The sequence below is a fragment of the Microtus ochrogaster genome, unplaced genomic scaffold, assembly GCF_000317375.1.
Source record: "Microtus ochrogaster isolate Prairie Vole_2 unplaced genomic scaffold, MicOch1.0 UNK29, whole genome shotgun sequence".
Classification (NCBI taxonomy): domain Eukaryota; kingdom Metazoa; phylum Chordata; class Mammalia; order Rodentia; family Cricetidae; genus Microtus; species Microtus ochrogaster.
In genome coordinates this window covers 501,030-517,470 of record NW_004949127.1, presented here as the reverse complement: position 1 = coordinate 517,470, position 16,441 = coordinate 501,030, and the positions used below count along the sequence as shown (strand labels likewise).

General features: G+C 41.1%; 1 protein-coding gene across 4 annotated transcripts in view; it reads right to left on the bottom strand.

Annotated features, from left to right (window-relative positions):
• Ubr5 (ubiquitin protein ligase E3 component n-recognin 5) overlaps nucleotides 1-16,441 on the bottom strand; it is a 111,066-nt gene that overhangs the window by 41,391 nt on the left and 53,234 nt on the right. For all 4 annotated transcript variants that reach the window (XM_026789773.1, XM_005368109.3, XM_026789774.1 and 1 more), the window contains exons 13-22: nucleotides 15,436-15,553; nucleotides 12,481-12,665; nucleotides 10,645-10,754; nucleotides 9,848-9,960; nucleotides 7,670-7,813; nucleotides 7,474-7,585; nucleotides 7,122-7,276; nucleotides 6,564-6,761; nucleotides 3,528-3,738; nucleotides 1,969-2,095 (exon numbers count right to left, since the gene is read on the bottom strand). In XM_026789773.1, coding sequence (XP_026645574.1) covers nucleotides 1,969-2,095; nucleotides 3,528-3,738; nucleotides 6,564-6,761; nucleotides 7,122-7,276; nucleotides 7,474-7,585; nucleotides 7,670-7,813; nucleotides 9,848-9,960; nucleotides 10,645-10,754; nucleotides 12,481-12,665; nucleotides 15,436-15,553 — 1,473 coding nt within the window. The remainder of the gene's footprint in view (nucleotides 1-1,968; nucleotides 2,096-3,527; nucleotides 3,739-6,563; nucleotides 6,762-7,121; nucleotides 7,277-7,473; nucleotides 7,586-7,669; nucleotides 7,814-9,847; nucleotides 9,961-10,644; nucleotides 10,755-12,480; nucleotides 12,666-15,435; nucleotides 15,554-16,441) is intronic.

The following is a 16,441-nucleotide window of genomic DNA, read 5'->3' as shown; positions in this document are numbered from 1 at the left end:
TTTTCTTCATTGGGTCTTGGGAACACTTTTAAGTATATTGCCCAATTCCTCATACAGATTCTTAAAAATAAAAAAACAAAAAGAAAAAGGAAATTATTCTTCAAGATGCTGTACACAACTCATGGGGATTCACCTGGATCCTCAATGGCTGGGGACAACACTGAGGAGGACCACTTGGCTGCTAAGATCAGAGTTTTGACGTTTTGACATTTCTTCATAGAGGCTTGTCTGGAGTCATCGTGTTTTCTGACAATATGGAAGAATTCAAGGATGGTGTAATCTCCTCTTTGTAAGCACGCTCTATCCATGCTACAGAAGCCTTAGAATCCAGTCATGGTCAAATACAACACTGTGACAGAAAAGCGAAGGTCATGTGTCTTCCAGGTCAACAAGGCTAGAGCACACACCTGCAATCAGATGCCTCAATCAAGCTCTCCACTAAGTCTGCCCTCTGTACTCAGGAACTAGCGAGTCATAGCATCATCTGAAGTCATTACAGTATTCCATTCAACAGTGAAACCGCATCAGTTCTGAGCTTACAGCTCAGGAATCCCAGCCTCATACTCATCAAGGGGCATCGCCTACAAAATCCACTGTAGGCTAGAGGAGGACTTCACTTCAATGAAGCAGTCTGTGCACTTCCTACTGCCCGGCGTGGATAGTAAGCCTCCTGTGCTGTCATCTGGTCACCGGCAGCCCTGAGCTTGCATGGTTAAGAGCACTGCAGTGGAATCTTCAGCAAATCCCTCAAAGGAGCTTACTGTGCAAAGCTATTTCTGTGAGCAACTCATTGCCCACTCTTGAAGCTCCTTTTAGTCTTTGCCTTCAAAATAATCCTTATATGAAAAAAGATGGCAGTATTGGCATTGGACCAACCGTATCAGAGTCCAAAGTGACTGGCACCTGTAATTTCCCTGAGGAAATGAAATACCTGAAATAATTCAGAAACTAATTTCTTCGTGAAGAATTTAAGTTGCTTCCCATTTTAGAGTCAACGCTTTGCTTAATGTAGTTCTAGTTAAGTAAGTTCATAATAATTTCCATATGTATAGTACACATGTTTCTGTACTATTTAAAATTATGATTTGGTCACCCACAGAGGTTTTTTTTGTTATGTCTCACTTTTGGATCTTTTTGAGTTCAGAGAAACTATCAACTTGGTAGCTTTCCTAATGCCAATTTAGAAAAAACCATTGTGAAGGGAACAGATGAATACATAGCAGAAACTCGGGCAATGGTCTTCCCGTGAAGCAGGCTGCGCTGCGCCGCCTTGGGCTCAACTACCCACCAATGCCTTCACACACCCTGTGTCCATGACCAGAACTCGGACGCTTGCATATCTAAAATTTGCCCTTTTCCTACAGAAAATTACTGAATTCTTTATTATCTAGGAAACACCTAGCAGTTTTAATAGGTTACAAAGGATTATTCATTCAACAACTCAGAAAACCTGAAAATTTAAAATCAAACATTCAAAATACACATCAGCCTTTTACTTCTCCCCAGATCATTAAGACATCTGAGGAATGAACCTATATAAGCAATATGAAAACTTAAAGACTGAGGGTTGGTTTTTTTATTTATTTTTTGCTGTTGTTGTTTTTGTGGGTCGGGGGCAGGTGTGTGTGTGTGTGTGTGTGTGTGTGTGTGTGTGTGTGTGTGTGTGTGTGTCTGACTGTATTATGTTCCTTGGTCTCCATGTCAGGAAACAACTGCCTAAGAAGAATGATAAGTTCAGATCATGTTCAAAAGATGAAGTCTGAGCTGTGATTCCATTATCAAGTGTGAGAGATCCCAGTGTTCAGACCTGAACCCTAATTAGTTACCAGACATTTCCCAGTGCTATAGGTAGAAGCCAAAAACAAACAAGAAAGGACCCACCAATCCATGCACACAACAGTATGAGAGACACTGCTTTCTGTACTTGGGGTTTTTTCTTCCAATTAAACTTCCTTGTAAAAATATTACCTTCGACTACTTGATGATCCAGCCCGATTACCTGGGCCATTACTCGAAACAACTGATATTGCATTTGCAATGGCTTCCACAGCAGAGAGCCTTTCTGCAAATGTATTTCTTTCTGAGCGCTCAGCTTCTGAAACAGAAGGGAAAAAATTAGGATTTAAACTTTGAAAACAACAGATAGTATGGACTGACCAGTAAACACTAACTCACCCATGTTAATGCTTCAATTAGCATAGCAGGTAACTATTCTCCGCAACAAAGGTTGAAATACTACCTTTATTTTTTATTCTGCCTCATTTCAACGACATAACAAAAGGTAAACTCAACTAGACTTAAAGTTACCTATTATTTAAATAAATAAATAAGATGGCTCGCTTAACAGTCTGCCCGCCTTAGTTCTATGCCATTTATACACAGCCCCCGGAATTCTGATGAAATAAAAATGAGAATTGCAAGTCACCACTCAAAATGCACTTACCACAACATCACCAGCAGAATTCAAAACAATCACAAAGTTTCACTTAGATTCTTCCACATTTAGGCAAAAAAAAAAAAAAAAAATCCAAGGACAAAAATCCCACCACCACCAACCACCAACCACCACCACCAAGACAAAGCAAAAAAACAAAAAAAACAAAAAAAAACAAAACAAAAAAAAAAAAAAAACAAATCATCTTACTGACTTTCAGAAACATGTAACAGCCCAGTAACTTATTTTTTCCCTTCCACATTTCAAACAACAGGACAAATGCTGTTTCTAGCGGCTTATGGGGGCTGGAGACACAGGTGGCTCAGCAGTTGAAACACTTGTTAACCTTGCAGATGACCAAAATTCCCCAGGACTCCTGTTGGGAAGCTCACATCCACCTGTAACCCCAGCACTGGCACGTGTGCACACATGAACATACATACACATATGCTGAGATAATTATTTAGGGAGTAGAGAGATGACCAGCAATTGAAAACACTCCTTGCTCTCTTAAGAGGAGCACAGTTCAGGTCCCAGCACCATGACTCATGGCTGCTGCAAATCTAGCTCCAGAGGATCCAATGCCTCTGCTCCTCTCCGGAAAGTGCACCCACCCTTGTGCACACATTCACAGGCATACACACGTATATAACTTAAAATGCTTTTTAAAATGTCATTGTAGCCAGGCAGTGTGGCACATGCCTTTAATCCCAGCACTTGGGAGGCAAAAGCAGGCGGCGGATCTTTGTGAGTTCAAGGCCAGCCTGGTCTACAAGAGCTAGTTCCACGACAGCCAGGGCTGTTACATAGAGAAACCTGTCTCAAAACACAAATAAAAACAACGAAAACAAAAAGTCACTGTACTTACTTCAATTTGCTAAGTTCATTTAGTATCAACATACTCAGCTTGTATATTATTCAAAGAATTAAAGACAAAACCTCACAGATCAAACTTAATGCAGGTTTCCATATCTAACCCTTATAAATATCCTTACCACCTACGAAGTCAGACCTTCCAAGATCATATAACATAAAGTAAAACGTGCACATGTTCTCCACAGGAACTGAATGTGTGCTATGGTGCTGGTCTTACCCTCTTCTTCCTTAGTTTCCTTGTTGCTAGTTGGAAAGCAAACTGAGACACAAGCATGCAGGATGTTCCGATTGCCATCACATCTGTGGCTGATGAACGTCTGCAGCATCTGTAGGTTCTGCTCTAACACAACCGCTTGCTCGAGATTCACGAGATACTGTCGGCAGGCCTCATAGTCACAGCGCAGAATATGCTGCATTAGGGTTTGTTTCTGTACTCGGGCAAAAGAGGGCAAAAAAATCTTCAACGAAACCGAACAGCAAACATATCCAAAACTACATACATCAAACATTGTGTTGTGGCCACTACAACGCAATCAGATCCAGGTCTTCAAGCAGAAACAGACTGCACGTGGCTGAATTCTTCTGTATTCTGTTAAGTGAGGGCAGAAAGAGTAGGAACTTTCTGGGAAACATGTCTGAGTAAAGGTTTCCAATTGTCAGAACTACCTCAACTCTGTAACTGACGGAAAACCAGTTACACAATGAAGAACTCAACAGGAATGCCTGGGGTATGATAAACTGACCATGTTTGGTGGACACCCTGGTGTTTAGTCCAGCTCTCAAATTAGAACACTAGCAATACTATCAGCTAAAATGATGTTACTCTTTATTCAAGACTTACTTACCAGCACCTCATTGTATAGAAGTTACATTTCTGGGTCTATGAGAAGGCTCAGTTGGCAAAGGCACTTACCACCAAGCTTGACCACCTGAGACCAATCCCCAAGGCACATGGTGAAGAGAATCAACTCCCGTAATTGTCCTCCGATTTCCACATGTGCCTCCCAACACAACCCCCAATCACGTACATATTCAGTAATCAAGGCGCGCAAAGGGTTATATTATGTTGTGGTACATGAATACAAAACCTTTAACTCTCTAGGAATTATCATAGGTATAATTTCCAAAGTCAGAAACAGATCTAACTATCAAAACATAACAATGCTGTAAGATATGCGCAGAAAATACTATTGTCTCTTGTCTCGCAGGACAAAGAAGTAGTTCAGGGGCTGGAGAAATGGCTCAGTAGTTAAAAGCACACGACGCTCTTGCAGAGAATCCAGATTCAGTTCCCAGCATCCACAGCCCTCTGTAATTCTACTTCCAGGGGATCTGACGTCCTGCTCTGGCCTCCTCGGCACCAGGAGCGCACATGCTACTTTACACATAAAAAAACAAGTCACATAGAAAAACAACAAACACAAAAACAGTACAGAAGTGAAAAACTAAAGAGAAGGACATTTCATAGAACATAAAGCACTAGTTTTATTTAAAAAAAAAAAAAACTTTAAACAAGCAGGTATGTATGGGAATAGAGAGGGACAAAGAAAAGGACACTGAACAATTTGTCAGAAACTGCCTTCAAGTCTCCCTCCCCAACCTCCTGGGGAAGAAGACGGAATAGAGGGGTCACTGCAAACTCGGCGTGCTTGGCACATGTGAGAAAAGCTGCTTTCCCCGTGGAATTAACTACTACTACGGGTGACTTTCTGCCATACGCTCACAGATGAAGTCTCCCTGACCCCAAAGCATGCCTGAGCACACAAGCCTTTTCATTCAGTCTGTCCACCCCCCCCCCCACTCCTACGATCACAGCCCACCAGTCAGCTGGTTGGCATTAGCAACTGTACAGGAAGTGTTCGTTGCCAACCCGCTAGACCTAGTACCATGCTTAGCTGTGCTGACCTATGAGAAAAGGCACAGGGAGCTCAAAGCAAACCAAAAAGTCTGTAGCTCTACTCATGTCACATTCAAATCACTGAATTGTGTTGTCTCTCTTTGTTCTCAGGTTTTGTTTTCCTTTTTTATTCTCCACTGTCCTCATGGATGTGTGATAGACATACATCCTCAAGATTGCACATCTAAAAACAAAGTACCTATGTTAACCCTGACCTAGATGCTCACCTTTGAGCAAGTCAAGGCCCTGTGTGGTGGGGTGCGGACAGCTCTAGGTCCGTCTTTAGATCTAGAAAGAGACCCAACTCCACACAGCTTTGGGTGCTCCATGGCACATGCAGACAGACACAAAAATAAATAAGCAATTTTGAATTAATAAAACAAGACTTTTTACACTTTTTCTTGAATTTGATCTCTTGCATTTAGCATCAACAAATTTTCCTGATTCTACTTGCAAAAGCAAATATAAGTCTACCCAGGATCTTATCCCTTTTTATAAATAATTCTGTCTTCTGGCCCAACAGTACTTTGAACACCACCATTCCCATCTCACTATTCCCGTTTGCCTTTTAATGCTCAGAGCTAGCTGCAGAGCTGAGTGGAAACATCTCTACTTCTCCAACTGAAGAAGCTCAACCATAGCAATCCCAAATCCCACTTTACTCTACCTGCCCCTCCTCCACCTTCCCCCATCACCATCTCACTGACCACTACCATCCACCAAGTCCTAAGCTAAGCTGTGCAGTTTCTGCTTTCTTCAAGTACATCAAATCTCTCCCTCTTTCCCGTTTTCAAAAATTCAAGTCTGCCTTGTATTTAATTTGGATTACACACTAGTTTTTATCTGATTCTCTAAACATCTCTTTTCTCTCCACTCCTCCCTAAAACCCCAATACTTTATTACTAATCTTTAAAATAGAAAATGCCATTCACCACCTCAAAATTCTTCTACTGGGATTCAGATCAAACTTAGGCACCTTGGGGAAAGACCCAAGTCACCCTCTGCTCCCCCTGGTACCAATATCACCTTCACCTCTTGGCTAAACATATTTTTCTAACATTATTGAGATTCTTAAAGATAACACCTGGTACAACAGACAGCAATCTTCTCTTGCCCCTTAGCACAGACAACACCTCCTCAAAAGCTTTCTAAACAGTCTTTTATCTCAGCACACTGTGCTATTCCAACAGTATAAATGCCTTCATTTTTTAAACAATATTATACCATAACCAGACTTCTCATCTAGTTTACTATTATATTATTATAGTTATTAGTTCTTATAGGGAAGGAACAAGAATTTTCAAGATATCAGTATTTCTTAATTAAAATGCCAAGTAATTTCAAAAGTTAAATTACCTCTACAGCCATGATGATAATAGCAGCTTTCTTTTTGATTGTTGAATTAGCAGGAAGATTTATTAAAGAGTGTACACCCATCCCAAGACTACTAATTGGCGGAAGATCAAGCCAGTCAGGGTCCCTTATTCCTCCCATGCAATCTTTGGCCATGGGGTAGATAGTACCATTTCCATCTCGAAGAATAATAGGAGATTCCTACAATGGATGAAAAATAATAAATACTACTTCATCACATCAAAACTGATTATACAAACCTACTGTGACCATGCATGCCCAAATCCTAAACACTTAGAAGGATAAAATAAAACGGAAAGAGCAAGAGTTCAAGTTCAACCTAGAGACCCTTATCAACAAAAGAAAGGAGTGGGAGACAAAGATTGACCTTACGATAAAGTGTATTTATTTTACTATGTTAGCAATAATAATCAAATTTAAAACTCTCATAAGAAAATATGCTGAATATTCTAAAATCTTTAATTCCTTAACAGGCGAACCCTACGTGGCACAAAGATGCCAGTCTTTATCTATTCTTAAAGAGGAAAATGCGGCTCTTACCTGTCCAGCAGTAAAAATAGCTACATTCCTCTCATTCTGACCAAGAAAAGCAATGCTGCTTGTTGGAAAATTATTTTCTTGTTCAGCTTTTCCTGTAGCAAGATCAAAGATACAGTACCGCACCCAGTTTCCTGTCTTCAAAACAGCATGGACACCTTTCAAAGACACAAAAAGAAGGAGAAGTAGAAAACTCACACACATTACCAATCACTCTTCAACAGCTGTGCATAAATTCAGCCACGTTTCACTGGATTGTGCGACATGCCAGGGACAAAAACCATCAAGTCACCAACAATGTCTGTCTCCTATTCCCCTGGGCACATGCGTGAACGGGAAAGACGAAAGTCCTCACCTCTGGAATCCACATTCACCGCCAGGATCTCAGTCTTCTCTGGTATACAAAGCTTTTTAGGGGCCCTCTGAAAACAGTCTGGAACTTTTGGTGTCCCACCAGTTTTGACAACCTGCCAACAACAATGGGAATTTTGCTCTTACTCTGACAAACTCAATGGTCCATCGCAGAATTAACTGAGAATCCCTGTACAGACCTGCAGCTCGTCGATTCTGAGCAGCCTGCAGTCCTGCAGGAGCGAAGAAGGGTCGGCATCTGGGCCAGAGCTGTTTGGACAGTTTGTGTTAGTGGATGTCCCCGGAAACTTCACAGCAACATAGGCACCATCCACTTTTAGCACCTGGAAACGAGAGGCAAATACAATGAGTAATTTTTAAACAGTTTATGTAAAATTGACATGCAGATACTGCTTGCCGAAGTGACTTAATACTAAAGACACTTACGTTCTTGTAAGTATGTATCCTCAATGAGCACCACACTGTTACATTAACCTGAACAAAACCATTAAAACTTTCCTGTCAGATCCACATTCAAGGCTAAAAGAATCAACTCAGAGCCAATGATTACAACGCGTGTTAGCCATGTACCACAATCACGAGAGTTGCCCACTTACTGATCAGACCGCTCAGCTTTCTTCTTTAAGCAGCAATAGCTATATCCCAAGCTAATCTTCACTATAAAGCTGAATGGATCTTAAATAATTTCTGGATCTTTCTGCTGCTACCTCCCAAGTGATGAGGTAACAAATAGACCTCACCGCACTCCACCTGGCACTTTCTGTATTTATGTAGGTCAGCAGCCTACAAAGTTGTATGACTGAGGACATGACATACTATTGTTGCTGTTATTTCCTTTTTTTAATTAAGTAAGTTTAAATTACCAGATCCGTACTTGTGTGACCACACTGCTTTCAAACTGGAGACGGGGTCAACAATGCAGACAAGCCAGGACTTGGAAGCAGGACATCTGAATCTCACCTCTTCTACTAATTTATGAGTTTAAGCCAGTGTGAACTCAAATCAAACTACATTAATGAAAAGCCTTCATAAGAAAGGCCTGTATAAACTGTAGATCTTGGTTTACCATTCATTTCCATTGTGTACAAACGAAAAATCATAATTTCAAATGTCATCATATTTCAGAAAACTAAAAAGCAATTTAAAAAGCACTCACTTTGTGGATTTTCTCTACTATAGGAATTCTAAACTATGGCCCGAGGGACAAAAGGGTCAATTAATAACATCCAAGCAAACTGCTAATTACTTGGCTTCTTAGAAGGAAAATCTTCAGGAGGAAAGGAGGAGAAAGCACAAGGTGGTTCATGCAGAGCAGTGCTTAAGGCTACAAATGATCTCCCTCTGCAGCTTCAGAGTTCCAGCAGGGACGACGTCTAAAGTAATGTACCGGGTAGCAGAGAGGGCTCAGCAGCCAGAGCACATGCTCGCAATCCTAAGGACCAGTGTATATACAACACAATAAGCATCCTACAAGGGCCTCGAACTCTAGTTCTAAGGGAATCAGCACACATACACATCTGTACACACTCATGTCAGTGTGCAAACACACCTCACAAACAAATAATCTTACTTCAAAAAAAAAAAAAAACAAAAACCAGTAATGTATCTCTCCAAATTTTCTGTACATGTAAAATTATCCCGAATTAACCTGAGAAGAAAACATCACCTCAAATGCTCAATGCACATGTGATGGATTCTTGATTGTCAAAAGTTGACAACATGAGAAATTAACTAAAATTCAGGGGGCTGGTTATACCTGTGATTTTTTTTTCTTAAATCACTTTAAGTGGGAAGACCCACTTTTAATTTTTGAGGTGGAAGCTACACTTTTAATCCGTATCTTCTGAGCTAGGAAGATTCACCTCTAATCTGGGTCACAGCTTCTGCTGGCAGCTATATAAACGACATGAGAGAACAAAGCTCTTCACTTCCTCACTCTCACTGGCTAAAGCCTACTTCTTCTAAGGATTCCAGTGTATACTGAAGAGTTGCTGAGACATATAGCCTGCAGGCTGCACAGCTACTAAATTCTGGAACCTTCCACTGGTAGACAACCATTGCTGGACTAGCTAGGCTACAACCTGTAAGTCATTCTAAAGAGCGAGAGAGCGAGAGCGAGAGCGAGAGCGAGAGAGAGAGAGAGAGAGAGAGAGAGAGAGCGCCAGAGAGCGTGTGTTCATTTTATCAGTTCCCCTAGAGAGCCCTGACCACAGCACAGCTTCATCTCTTCACCTTCAGAAGGTCTAAAGGAGCCACTGAAGTAGACTAACTAAAAGGTAGCCTGGAAGAAAGAGGTCTCAGACACTAACCATAGAAATCCTCAAGCAAGCAAAATGGAGTAGTAGCAATGAACAAACCTTGCCGACAGGAACATTCTTGACATCTTCAACAAAAACGACATCCCGGAGAGACCACTGTTCTTCATTCACCTTCTCCTCCTCCTTCGGGGCTGGAGTTGACCGACGTCGTTCTTAGACAACAGCAAAACGTTAAGTACCAAAAAGAAACCATAAAAACTCTGCCAGTCCCATCTAAGCATACAGTAGTGGATGCTTGTACAAGAACCCAGAATCCTTAAGTCCCCTTTCTGAATTGAGAGTTTACAACATAAAACTCATACTCCAATAAACTCACAGTAAATAAAGAAGGGCTACAACTGGGAAGTGTACACTACTACACACTAAAATGAGCCGTGTGTGTGTGTGTGTGTGTGTGTGTGTGGCAACATTTAAAAGGGAGTATCAGCTATGATCTCCTTAAAACCACCACATAACTTCAAAGTGTGACTTTCAAGGACCTTGAAATTCACGGACAATTCTAAGCCTAGCTTTATAAATTCTTTAAGTCCTAAGCACAATCTGAAATCATGTCTTAGCTAATACACAAAATAATGAGACTCAAAGAACCACAACACACAATGGGTAGTGAGGTCACTTCCTCTGACTACAAAAAAATTTTACGTATTTTTAACTGTAATTGTCAAAAACAACTGAAACAATTAACACTATAAATATTATCTCTCTTCTTAAAGTTGTACAACAAGGAAAAAAGAAAAACCAAGAGAACACACAACATCCATAGAAGGAATTGTTAAATGGAATTGTGTTGACAAGTCAGACACCAGCACCGTCTACACAGAGCACATAAAGCTTACTGTAGGGCATTGAAGCACTGCTGGCAATGGAGGAGGCATCGCTGCAGGTGGACGCTGGAGACGGCGGGGGACCCATTTCTGTCTTGACCGGCTCCTGCTTACTCTCAGGCCTAGGGTGAGAAAGTCCTCTCCTTATAACCGGAATAAAACAAACTTCCAGTTGATGGAAACAAGTTCAGGAGGGAGGGGGGACGTCTTAATTCAATGGCTATATTTTTAAACACAAACTTATTTCTAACTACAGCTCCATGCAGTAAAAGGGCACATGGTGCACATAAGAGAGAGAGCTGCTCTGACGAGGTCTCCCACGCTGGCTTCTCTAGAAGAAACCCGAGCATCATACGACGACAGTGCCACCACATCCTACAGGCAACAAAGCACACACGCGATACACCAAGACTAGCATCACATCACAAAGAATTTGGGTCCTCATCTTAACCTTCTTGCTTCCTAGTGCCCTCCCTGAGAATTTCACACCTCAAGTGAAGGCACTTTGATGACCGACACAGTTCTACTGAAGGAGAAATGGCTGTGCTCTCAATATAGATGTTCACTGATAGAAACTGCTAAGTTACAGTTTAAATACCACATTCTCTTCATCTTGTTTACAAGTTATATCTGGTTGTCTGTTGTTTTGGGTTGAGACAGGGCGTCTCTGTGTAGCACTGACGAGCTGGGAACTCCCAGCTATGTGGGACCAGGCTGACTGTGAACTTGAGGTCTCTTCCTGCCCCTGCTTCCTAAGTGCTAGAACTTATGTGCACTCCCAGATCACCACGCCCAGATGACTGACATTCATGCACCCAGATTATCATACCCAAATAAGCAATATTTGTACATAAAAGCTGGCCCTACCCTAACACTATAAATTTCTATTCTTTTTTTTTTTTTAGAGTTCATAAAATAGGAAAGTAGGATCTGTTTTTATTTTTAGGTCAAATACGACTGTAACTGGGTCCACCCATTTCTTTAAATATAAAAAAAAACCTAAAATTATAAATCTTAAGTATTGCTGTCTTAATACTTTGATTTTTTAATTTTTTGCTTTTCCAAACAGGGCTTCTCTGTAGTTTGGGAGCCTGTCCTGGAACTAGCTCTTGTAGACCAGGCTGGCCTCAAACTCAGAGGTCAGCCTGCCTCTGCCTACCAAGTGCTGGGATCACTGCCCAGCTAGGTGTGATTTCTTAAGTGTATATTTTAGCTTACTAACAAACCCCTTTGCTTCCGAGTTTCAGCCTGCACTTCTAACATCAAAAGAAATGTCAGAAATTATAAGCTTATAATCATTATATCAGAACTTCAAACATTTGTGTATGTGGTCATTTTCCACGTACCAAAATTAGCAAAAAGAAAACACTCCTCCATGTTATAATGACTGAAGGCTACTGTATAGGAGAAAAGCAAATGCTGGCCTAACAGGAACATGGAATAGGAAGGTGTAATACTTGCAAAAGGCACACGCTAAGAACAAAAAGGCACTGAGAGAGAGAGAGAGCACCGCTTGTCAATCTGACCACCACCAAAAACTGAATGCAACCTAGGGGTAGAGAGGGGACTGGGTGTACAAGAGCACTTACTGCTCTTCCAGAGGACCTGTCTTGGCTTACACCTGGCTTACACACACACACACACACACACACACACACACACACACACACACACACACACAGAGAGAGGGGGGGGGGGCACTCATACATAAAACCAAATGTTTTGAAAAAGAAACTGTCACATACAATGAAAGCTCGGCAATTTCCCCATTTCATTATGCAAACTTTTGATGGCCATGCTCATCCATACAGCAGAGCTGAGATTTAAAGCATAGGCCTCAGTACTCACTTTGTCTCAAGGGTTTTGCTGGCCTTTTCCAAGCTTTTCAGACTCTCCGGAGACCGCAGTTGAAATCTACAGCTATCATTCATATTCCAAACTGACTCCATTAAGACACCAACTTTAGGAATCCCAGCACTAATTGAAAATGCGACTGCTCCAGCATGGTAAAGAGGATTATTTCTTAAGCACACCTGGCAAACAAGAAAATCAGCATCAGGGTGGTACAGCAAACAATGCATCAGTGAACGTACGCAAAGTGGGCTTCCTGTGTTTCCAACACAGGTTTACACTCACACGGCTTACTGTAACCTCCTCACTACTCGGACTCTCTCAGCAGTGCCATTGGCTTGTCCACTAGCAATGTATCATTAACTAAAACTCCCTCCTCGTGGCTGGGACTCTCTCTACAGTCCATCAGTGTGTCCACTAGCAATGTATCACTAACTAAAACTCCCTCCTCACTGCTCGGAGTCTCTCAACAGTCCATCAGTGTGTCCACTAGCAAGCACTGTATCACTAACTAAAACTTCTTTCTCAACAGGCCATCAGTGTATCCACTAGCAATGTATCACTATAAACTTCACGGAGACAGTGTCAGTGAGGGAAAAGTAAACAGAAAAGCAGGAGAAACTGGAAGCCGCAAACTGGAAGACAAAGACATTTCTGTGAAGCTTTCCTTCAGCAGGGCATGTACACCCAGAGACACTGATACATTTCTATGAAGGTTTCCTTCAGTGGGGGACCTTTACACCCAGAGGCTTCAGTGGCCACTGTAATCTTTTAACTTTAAAAGGAACAGGGTGTGGCAGCTGAGTCCTAAAATCCCACACTCAGAAGGCTGACGTAAAAGAAATGCCTCAGCAAAACAAGAGCAAGATTCCTAAACAAACAAGTTTACGTGTCAATAACCTATAAATTTCTCACTGTTAGCTAAAAGACAGTATTAAAGGACCTTGTAGAACTAAGGTTAGACTCTAAAGCTTTAAAAACATAAGAAGAAGAAAAGAAGGAGGAGGAGGGGAAGAGGAGCAGAAGGGGGAGGAGGAAAAAAAAAAAACAGGTTTTGTGGCACTTATCCACTGAAAGCTGGCCTCTAAAGAGACACTGTCAAACAAACCACAACAGTGGCTTAGTTTTCCTCAAGAAAAATTACATATCATAAACTATAGTTTTTGGCATACACACATACATAAGTAGTTTCGGAAGCAAACTTGGAAGAATGTTCTAGCCAGAAACTTTCAGGAAAAGGAGTACTGTCTGCCACTTTCCACCACAGCCAAAACTAGCCATATGTCTCTCTACCCCAACATTTAATAAGTGTACCTATCTAAGTTTATACGAAAGACTTTTCTTGCCACACGTGGTGGTGGCCTTATGAGGCAGAGGCAGGAGTATCTCTGTACATTTGAGCCCAGCACAGTTTATGTGCAGCAAATCGCAAGCTAAGCTCCAGGCCATCAGGGCTTCAAGGTGAAGCCCCATCCCAAACATAAACAAAGCTCACCACACACTTTCCCTAATAGGCTCCAGCTTTGCTTCACTTTAAAAAATAAAATTTGCCAGGCAGTGGTGGCATATACGCCTTTAATCCCAGCATTCAGAAGACAGGAGGATCTCTGTGAGTTTGAGGCCAGTCTGGTCTACAGAGTTTCAGGACAGCCAGGGCTGTTATACAGAGAAACCCTGTCTCACAATAGCAAAAATAAAATCTAGTAAAAGCTGAAAGACCAATAAAATGCTCAATAAAAATACTTTAATTGAAAACAAAACATGGATTATTAACTGAAGTTACTTCTTAGCACCATATTACAATACATGCACCTTACAGACAAGGAGCATGACGTTCAGTTCCTATCTGCTCAGTGTCGGGATGTGGAAGCAAGTGGAGTTATGCAACACTTCTTTCTGATGTCAGTAAAGCAATGTTTTTCTTTTCTGTAGCTCCATAAACCTCTGGTTTTAAATAAAACCTCAGTTGTACCTCAAGGTACTCTGATGTGTTTTATCCTTCAGCAGTAAGTTATCAGTCTATTTTATTTAAAAATTTTCCTTTGAGTAAAGAGATGTCTCTAAACAATTAAGAGCATTCACTGCTCCTACAGAGGACTTGTGTTTGGGTCCCAACACTCACAAGACAGCTCAGACCAACTGAAACTCCAGTCCAGGAATTCAGCTCTTCTCCTGGCCGCCTCTAGCACCAGGTAGAGTACACACGTGATGCAATGCACACGTGCAGGCAAAGGAGTCAAAGACAGATAAATCTAAATATAAAAGTCATAAACCTTTTCCTTCTGAGAGTATCTTTATTTCCCATCATCCCTGCTTATACTAATGTCATCACTTGTTATTTAAATAGCTGTTGTATTTTGTTAAATGCAGCCGGTAATCAAAGTTGAAACTGAAATTTAAATGAACAGGGGGAAAAGGGGGGCTTCTACAGGAGAGATGCTTTGGTAAATAATGAAAATTGACTAAGTCCAGATAGTTGGTATTTCTATTTGGAAGGCAAACAAACTCGGAATAAGACAGCCATGGACTGCGGGTGATGAGAAGACAGAGTCATACAAAGAACCAGTATATTATAGCTGGGGTCAAGAAGTGACAATTTCTTAAAACACAAGGGAACAGGGTGATAGCACCTTTTGGTGTCGAGAAAGAACCTGAAATGAAAACGCTACATGGAGAAAATAGGTAGCACAGTGTGTAATAAAAATCCACATTTGTCCTGAGTTTCACAGACCATGAAGCTTTCTAAGCTTTTTCTCATTCCAACACTTGTTACAATTTATAAATATTGAATTTTATCATCTCTCTTTTTTAAAGCATGTATTTGTGTGTCCGTGTGTGGTTATACATGCATGAGTGCAGGGACTTGTAGACTCCAGAATCACTCACCTAGACTTGGAGCTTCAGGGAGCTGTGAGCTGCCCAACAGGGACGCTATTGACTCTAACCACGTACCTGCGTTCCCACGGTGATGTTTGGAATGGAGGAAATACCAGCACTGGATTTGGGCTTTTTATTTTTTGCTCTAGCTTTCTCTAACATTTTCTTCCTTTGACTAAAAGGGACAACACCCCTGAAAGGAAAACCACAGACAAGTCAAGAAAACAGAAAAGCAGCCCATTAAATAAATCTCAAATTATTTAGTCATTTAAGCATTGCTTCTCCAATTTTTTTTATCTCAGAACAGTATTAATCTGCAGTTAAATTCTACAGAAAATAAAACCAATATTGTTTTTACAAGTAACTTTCTCCTACAAATAATTACTTTTGATGATGTAAATTTACTAGTACTCCCTGAAAACACAAAAAATAGAGTCTTATTAACAATAAAGCTAAATATATAGCCGGGCGGTGGTGGCGAACGCCTTTAATCCCAGTACTCAGGAGGCAGAGGCAGGTGGATCTCTCTGAGTTTGAGGCCAGCCTGGTCTACAGAGTTCCAGGACAGTCACCAAAGCTACACAAAGAAACCTTGTCTCTGAAAACAAAACAATAAAGTTAAATATAAGTGATGAAAAATTCATGCAATAAAATTTTAGAACAACATATATCCCATAATTTAAACTGTGTAACAGCAAAGTGTGTGTGTGTGTACAGAAGAAAGGGTTACAACTACTTGTAAATAGTCAGTTACCCACACACAGTACGAATCCGTATAATTAATTCCACTTTGTGCACTCATGAAATTTAATAAACTTAGTTGCTAGCTACACCGTTTGCATAAATTCATTCTTAGTTTCTCATGCAACTACTTTAAAAGGAAATTGGTGTCTCTAGAGAGCACTGCCTTTTCAATGACCCCAAGGTGGTATTCTCTTCAAAACTACTTTCTATATAATAAGAGCCCTCTGTCAAAAACACTTACCACCAGCCGGGCGGTGGTGGCGCACACCTTTAATCCCAGCACTCGGGAGGCAGAGGCAGGCGGATCTCTGTGAGTTCGAGACCAGCCTGGTCTACA